General features: G+C 32.3%; 1 protein-coding gene across 1 annotated transcript; it reads left to right on the top strand.

Moving 5' to 3' along the window:
• The first annotated feature begins 209 nt into the window (after positions 1–209).
• LOC110629136 (cytochrome P450 CYP82D47) lies at positions 210–2789 on the top strand. Its single transcript, XM_021776047.2, has 2 exons — positions 210–1237; positions 2037–2789. Exons 1-2 carry the CDS (start codon positions 296–298, stop codon positions 2661–2663), a joined length of 1569 nt encoding a protein of 522 aa, XP_021631739.1. The 5' UTR covers positions 210–295; the 3' UTR covers positions 2664–2789.
• The last annotated feature ends 5124 nt before the right edge of the window (positions 2790–7913 follow it).

Below are 7913 nucleotides of genomic sequence, written 5' to 3'. Positions count from 1 at the left end.
AAAAAATCTTTGAAATATCTATTACCGGTCACTCTCTTACAATGAGAATTAGTAATCACAAATTTTCACTAAAATTTAAAGCAACTGTTGAAAAATTTTGTCTCTTAATCTAGAAGGAGAGAACGCAAGTCATGGCAATATCCAATCACATTGAGCATTCGTCATCTGAACAATAAATAAAATAGATTTGAAAAGTCAACACTTTCTCTGGTTAAGAACCGGCACACGCTTCTTCCTTCTGCCTTTACTTTTTTTGCTGATTTAGCCTTAAACAGCTCAAAATCCACAGCTGAAGATGGATGTTTCTTGTCATCTTCTGGCGATTACTGGGGTTTTAACTTTAGTTTTACTGTATAGATTCAATCTATGGAGGTTAAGAGATCAGAGTCATAAGGGCAAATTATTAGCTCCAGAACCATCAGGAACCTTGCCAATCATAGGTCACCTACATCAATTGGGTGCTGAGAAAACACTGGCTCGAACCTTGGCTCGCCTGGCTGATAACTATGGTCCTATCTTCACTATATGGCTCGGGGTTCACCGCACGGTTGTTGTATGCAATCATGATACAATCAAGGAGTGCTTCACGACAAATGACAAGGTTTTGGCATCCAGGCCAAGATCAAGCCATGGACAGTACCTTAGTTACAATTACGCAGCCTTTGCTTTCACATCTTATGGCCCTTTTTGGCGTAACATGCGTAAGATGGTGTTGGTTGAACTCTTGTCGAGCCACAGGCTCAAGTCACTTAAGCACGTTCAGGTCTCTGAGGTTAACAATCTGATGAATGATCTATATTTGCTCTGCAAGCAAGAGCAAGGCTCAGCCAAGATAGTGATCAGCGAATGTTTCGATCATCTGACATTGAATATGATTACGAGAATGATTGCAGGGAAGAGATACTTCAACTCTGCTAATGGTGGAGATGAACAAGGGAGACGAATAGGGAAACTTATGAAGGAGTACATGTATATTTCTGGTGTTTTTGTTCCATCTGATTTAATCCCATTTCTATGGTGGATGAATTTTCTTGGACCAGTGAAAGCTATGAAGCGTTTGTCAAAGGAATTTGATTCATTGATGGAAAGTTGGATTGATGAACATAAATTAAAGAGAATGAAGATGAGCGATGACTCCATGAACATGGAGGAGGACTTCATTGATGTGATGCTATCTTTACTGGAGGATGATTTCTTTGGTCATTCTCGGGAAGACATTATCAAGGGCACTGCAATGGTATGTTTTAAATTTCCAACTTTTTTATTTGTGTAATTGAATAATTAAAATCATGCATAATTTTTTCAAGAATTCGTTTAAATATTTTTCTTGTAAAATAAATCATTATAAACGGAAGATGGTATGTAAGTATTCCTACATTTAATTATAGATCCCACCTATAATTATATATTAATAAATTTTGGTGCTGAGTTAGAATTTTCGATGATCATAATGCACATGGAGAAAAATTGGAGTTTGACTAGTTCAAATGAAGAAAAGAATCTTGTATCTTCAATGTTTATTACTTGAAAGGTACTTGTATGGTGAGGAATTATCACTCTGAATTATATTATTTGGACATAAAATAAATCCAATTATCAGTCAACTCCTATTACATATTCATCTTTCAATATAATAGAGATACAAAAATACTAAATCTGTGATTAATTGGAAGTAATTTAACTAAAAAACTCCAAGTTTTCAGAAATGCTAAAACTCTGTAAGTGAGATTTATGGTTCGATTTTCATGGGTAAAACAAATACTTGTTAAGATTACGTTTAGCTTTGATATATGGAGATCAAAATTGGATTTGTGCTGTTGAGTATGTGCTTTGATTTTGGTTTTCTTTATGTGTTTGTATTAAGATTTTTCAGGATTTTTGCTTAGTATGCACACGCTTAGGTTAAGTTTTATTCAGGATATGAGTTTTAGTGGTGTGTCTGCTAAATCTTTCCTGGTCTTTAATAAATTTTTTCCTTTTTTTTAAAAAAAAGAGCACTTTAGCCCTTAGTACTGATGCTCTGTATTTTGTTGCAGACCCTTATCATAGCTGGTGCTGATACAACATCTATCACCCTAACATGGATCTTGTCCAATTTGTTAAACAATAGACGGACACTAGAGCTTGCCGTAGAAGAACTAGACCACAAGGTTGGCAAGGAACGATGTGTAGAAAATTCTGACATTGAAAACCTAGTATACATCCACGCCATTGTTAAAGAAACACTGCGTCTGTATCCGCCAGGTCCACTGGCAGTTCCACACGAGGCTACAGAAGATTGTCGCATTGCAGGATATCACATACCAAAGGGCACTCGTGTATTTGCCAATTTGTGGAAATTGCATCGAGATCCAAAAATCTGGACGAATCCTGACGAGTTCATGCCTGAAAGATTCCTTACAGATCATGCGAAGTTGGATGTTTCAGGTCAGAATTTCGAGTATATACCATTTGGGTCTGGAAGACGAGCGTGTCCTGGGCTTAATTTTGCAATACAAGCTATACACTTGACCCTTGCTAGGTTGCTTCAGGGGTTTAGCTTGACAACGCCGTTGAATGAGCCAGTGGACATGAGTGAAGGCTTGGGGATTACCTTGCCCAAGGCTACTCCCCTGGAGATTAAGATAACACCACGCCTCCGTCCTGAACTATATGGATGTTAGACAACTGTTTGTGAAATTGACAAGCTGAAAATAATTCTGAAGTATATATGTTATTTCTTGAGCTAAATCTGTGAATTTTGCATTCTAATTGTATACCTTAGAATACCAGTCTTATAAGCTATTCAATCATAGCCCTTTTGCAGCTGGATTTCAGCATTTAAAACAAACAGAATATTTAAACCAAAATTCTTGAAACATTGTAGAAAATTTTGGAGTTTGAACCAAAATATCACTTGCTTCAACACAATGTGGACAAATTTTGATATGGTTGGGTATCACGGCTCCTTCCACACCCTCTTGTCTTGAAAATTCCAAGCCAGTTTCAACCTAAGAGATTTATCACCACTCATATTCATATTTATATTTGTCCATTGACCCTTGCTAGGCTTCTTCAGGGATTTGATTTGACGAGAATTGGAGGCTTGCTTGTGGACATGAAGGCCGGCCAGGGAATTGCCTTGCCAAAAGCTAGATGCAGTAGAAGTGATCATCCAAGCACACCTCTCTTTGGAGCTCTCTAGATGTCTTTGAATAAACTACGTGTCGTTTTAGATCTGAAAGATAATAGGTTAATTTGTAAATGTCAAGTCTACTATACATAGGTATTTTTCACATATAAAATATTTTTCACAAATAAATAAATCTTTAATCCATATTGTTTTGACACTCTTAATTCTTCAAGATTGGATTCTTTAGCGTTTTAGGTATATTATCTCATCATGCTGATAATCCTTGTTAGGAAATTTTCTTTTAACTAAAATAATTATTATTTTTTAATATATATAAAAAAGTAAAATACATAAAATTTATGAGAGAAAAAATACTTGTTATGTAAATATATGACAGTAAAATTTTATTACATAATGTAATCCTTAATTAAAATATTATTATATGAACTAAATGTGCAATAATATATGTAATAAAAAAAATATTCAATGGGAAAAAAGCAAATAAAAAATATTAGAGATAGAGGTTTTTTACTATCGATGTTTGCTCTTCTAGCGATACAATTTATCGGTGACAGTCGATGAAACAGTTAGAAAGTAAATATCGATCGGTTGATATATTTAATAGTTGCTGCTACATAATTTTGCAACATACAGAAGGAAGAAGAGTTGTCTCCTTCCGGATAGGAAGAGACAGCGAAAAAGCAAAAAAATTTAGCGAAAATTGATGGCCGTTGAATTTTACCGTTTCGGTACGAGGTCAGGTCTTAAAAGGCAATCTAGACTCAAAGCTCCGAAGAAGATCCACAAGACAAACCGGGTCATTCATAAACCCATATCCACTCACTACATATTCAATACGGTATTGTAACAAAATTCTGAATAGGATTAACGAGAATCCACCTCACAGCCAGTATCTTGGAAGTCTTGAAGAGGGTTTTGCGGCCTTTGAATTGAAATTTGAATTTACTAATAATATTTCTAACAAAAGCAAAGACTTTGACTTCTTTTAATTATTTCAAATAATCATAAAATTTAATGAACCAATCATAGGCTGTTCTGGCTTTTGGGAAAATAAATAGTAAAATTTAGCTGACATGTTTGAATTGTGCATTGCCAAAAAAAAAAAACTATTAATAAAGGCTTGTCTTTCTTACATTAAATAATTAAAATTAAAATTAATTTAAATTGAATATGTTCAAGTGAAAACAACCCATACTATTTTTTTTCACTAAAAAATGAATCAATTTCCATTTTTTTTAGAAAATAAATTAATTTCAAGTTTTTTATTATCACAATTTTGACTTGTAGCTTAAACGTTTTTCGAGGTCCATTTCTGCCGCTGGATACCAAAATTAAATGATTCCATTTATTTCACAAAGTAAAAGACAAAGTTATAGCAACATGCTTCATTATCATACGACTGCAATTGAGAAAATCTCTGCTTTGAATTTGAAATAGAAATAAATTAATAAAATTTTTAAAAATTTAAGTATTTAATATTCTTTTCGTTTCATAATATTTATTTATTATATTTTTTATATATATTTAAAAACATAATTTTTATAATTTAAAAAAATATATAATAATTTTAAAATAATTTAAAATTAAAAAATTAAAAAAATTATGAAATAAAGAATAATAATTTAATCATCAAATTTTAAGTGGTCCACCACCTTCCTGGTAGGTTTTAGAATCGCCAAGAAATCCAATATTAGCTAGCTTGTCAACTACCCGATTGGACTTCCCATAGCAATGAGAAATCAAATTATTATAAAAAAATATTATTACCATATAATAACTATTTTTATAGTTTTTTTTAATTTTATTTTGTTATTTTTTTCTTTTAATTATCTATTTTTAAGTAATAGATTGCAATTGTTAATATTAAAATAATTTGATGAGATAAAGATTATTTAATTAAATTAAGTAACATTTTTGTTATAATTTATGTAATTTAATTATATTTAATGAATTTTAGTAAGTATAAACTTGCACCATTACAAAAATTTGGAAGAAAAAGAGAAAGTAAAGAATATTGTATTCAAGACAACTTGTCTATATTAACTGGACTAAAGACTATAGCATACAATTAAAATTAAAAAAATCTAAATATAATTATTTATTGCTAAATAATTATTAATATATATATATTTGAATTATAATAACACCACCAAATTTGACTGGCCCCACATACATCACACGTGACTACTATTATTAGCTAGTCCAAATAAGCCAACTATATTTTAATATTTACTACCAAAGTGATCTTAAATAAATAAAAAATAGTAAATCATTTATTTAAATTATACAGTAGTGTTATGAAAATGACAATATTTTTTTTTAAATAAGTTAGAAAATAAAAAAGTAAAAAAAAATTATAATAATTGAATTTGATTTAATCCAATAGTTAGAAAGCATATTAATCATTTGAAAAATTCAAACTCAAATCCCGTACTCTTAATTTTATATTAAATAAAGTTATAATATGAAAAAATAGAAAAAATCAGAATTTATATTTTTTTACTACACCTTAAACTTTTTGTAATAATTATACTTCGTAGTTAACAGTGATTAACGATCATTAATTTTAGGGTAAACTGTAATTTAGTCCCTCTGATTTAGTGAAATATAACTTTTTGTCCCTCTGTTTTAAAAAATCTTCAATTTAATCACTGTGATTTTTAAAAACTATGATATTAGTCCCTCCGTTAGATTTTCAGTTAAATCACCGTTAATTTTAGTTAAAAAAACTAAAATATTCATTCTCTCTCTTTCCTCTTCCTCCTCCTCTTCTTCTTCTTCTCCTTCCCGATCTCCTTCTTCATATACCCAGATGAAGCTCTCCGAGGCTAAATATCATTTCGAAGAGAAAAATGCAGCAGTGGAGAGGCTAAGAAATGAGCTTGAGTCATACCTCAAAGAAAAAGTACTAGGCAAAGAAAATGGTCATGACTCTCCAAATTATGATAGAATTAAAGAGCTTGAGACTTATTTGAAGGAAACACAAAATGGGTTATGGCAAAGGACCGAGAAAGTGGAGAGCGAAGGGGTTATAGAAAATGGAGAAGTTCATGATGGAGATGATTCAGCAGACAGTGATCTTCACTCCATTGAATTAAACATGGACAACAACAGCAAAAGCTACAAGTGGAGTTATGCTTGTGATAGTGATGCTTTAGATAATCTGAAGCGGGTCTCAGTAGATAGAGATTTCATGGGGAGAAAGTCTATCTCAGAGAATATTCAATGTGGAAGCATCTGTTTGCAAAGAAGAAATTCCAACAGCATTGACGTTCTTGATTGGGATTTCATTACTAAAAATCAGGAAAAATCAGAGAATGGGTATATGAAGAAGGAGATCAGGAAGGAGAAGAAGAAGAAGAGGAGGAGGAAGAGGAAGGAGTGAGAATGGGTATTTTAGTCTTTTTAACTAAAATTAACTGTGATTTAACTGAAAATCTAACGGGAGGGACTAATGTCATAGTTTTTAAAAATCACAGTGACTAAATTGAAGATTTTTTAAAACAAAGGGACAAAAAGTTGCATTTCACTAAATTAGAGGGATTAAATTACAGTTTACCCTTAATTTTAACAGCTGTATGTAATAATACAGTATAATTATTTCACTTACTGTAGTTTATGATATAAGCATTAAGAAAAGAATTTTATATATAATTGTTAAAACTGAGAATTTATTATTATTATTTTATCCACTAAAAGGAAAGTAACAAATAGTATAATATATTTTTAAGTATATATATATATAAAATGAAATTCTGAGGGATTAGATATGAACACCTCAATAATAGTTTGATTTAGTGAGGAAATCAATTGACCGAGATTAGTTTAATGTATAGTAAATGCAGAAAATAAATGAGAGTTAATAAACCAGTGCTCAATTTAAAAAAGTTAAAGGTTTTTTTTAGGAAGATAAAATGGTGGATTCAGTGAAGGTTAGGGAGTTAGGAATGTCCCCTTTTCGGGTTATGTCAGGGGTATATATACCCCTAGCCGCACTAACTTTCCCTGGGACACGTCCCGTCTAATAGGACGGGTAGGTTTTCCATTAGGTTTATCAAGCAATTCATTTAATGGTAAACAATTGACTAATAAATGCAGAGCTGACTAGCTCATATCCTGTCTATCGTGTGCATCCCATCAGTCTAATTTACAGTATGTGCATTTATAATCTCGGTGATGTTTTGAGGAGACGTCCAGTGTGTTGGAGGTGAGTATTCCACTCTGGTTTGATCAGGTCATGCCCGGCCTGTCTGGTCTCTATCAGGGTGGGTTTTCTTCGATTAATAGGGCTGGTCGAACTGAGGACACATGTATCAATTGGAGAGAGTCTTATACTTTATATTTATCAAATGCCTTTTTTCTTCTCCGAAGGTTATTTATGGCGGTTGGAGAAGTGAATCTGGTTGTTGGCTTGTTGCCAACTGTAAGCCCACTCATTTTCATGGACTTCAAAGGGGCATCATAAGTACGTGTAATAAGTGCATACGTGATTTGTGAAACTTTTTTATGGTTGCCACTGTTTGGGGTTCCAAGACGTGGCATTTTAAAGGTTCATTAATACTTGATTTCGAATATAAATTAGGGGCTTTCTTCTTGTAACGACTCGAAAATCGGACCGCTACCGGCGCTAGGATCCAGATCGGTTTAAGGCCGCCGGGACCCGTAGCAAGCCTGACATACATCCTGTAAACCTGTGTAATCCCATACATGATCAACAACATACATAAAAATTTAAACTTTTCTTTTCTTTTACCAAGCTCAACCTGTGCATGTACATAAA

This window comes from Manihot esculenta, chromosome 13 (assembly GCF_001659605.2).
Source record: "Manihot esculenta cultivar AM560-2 chromosome 13, M.esculenta_v8, whole genome shotgun sequence".
In the NCBI taxonomy this organism is placed as follows: Eukaryota; Viridiplantae; Streptophyta; class Magnoliopsida; order Malpighiales; family Euphorbiaceae; genus Manihot; species Manihot esculenta.
The sequence above is the reverse complement of the archived record's forward strand: the minus strand, read 5'-3'. Positions and strand labels throughout refer to the sequence as shown.

What these genes read in the sequence shown, in the direction of transcription:
- LOC110629136 (XM_021776047.2), top strand. Translation starts at nt 296, where the DNA reads ATGGATGTTTCTTGTCATCTTCTGGCGATTACTGGGGTTTTAACTTTA. An exon ending in TTATCAAGGGCACTGCAATG is followed by an intron (nt 1,238 to 2,036) that starts GTATGTTTTAAA and finishes ATTTTGTTGCAG; the next exon opens with ACCCTTATCATAGCTGGTGC.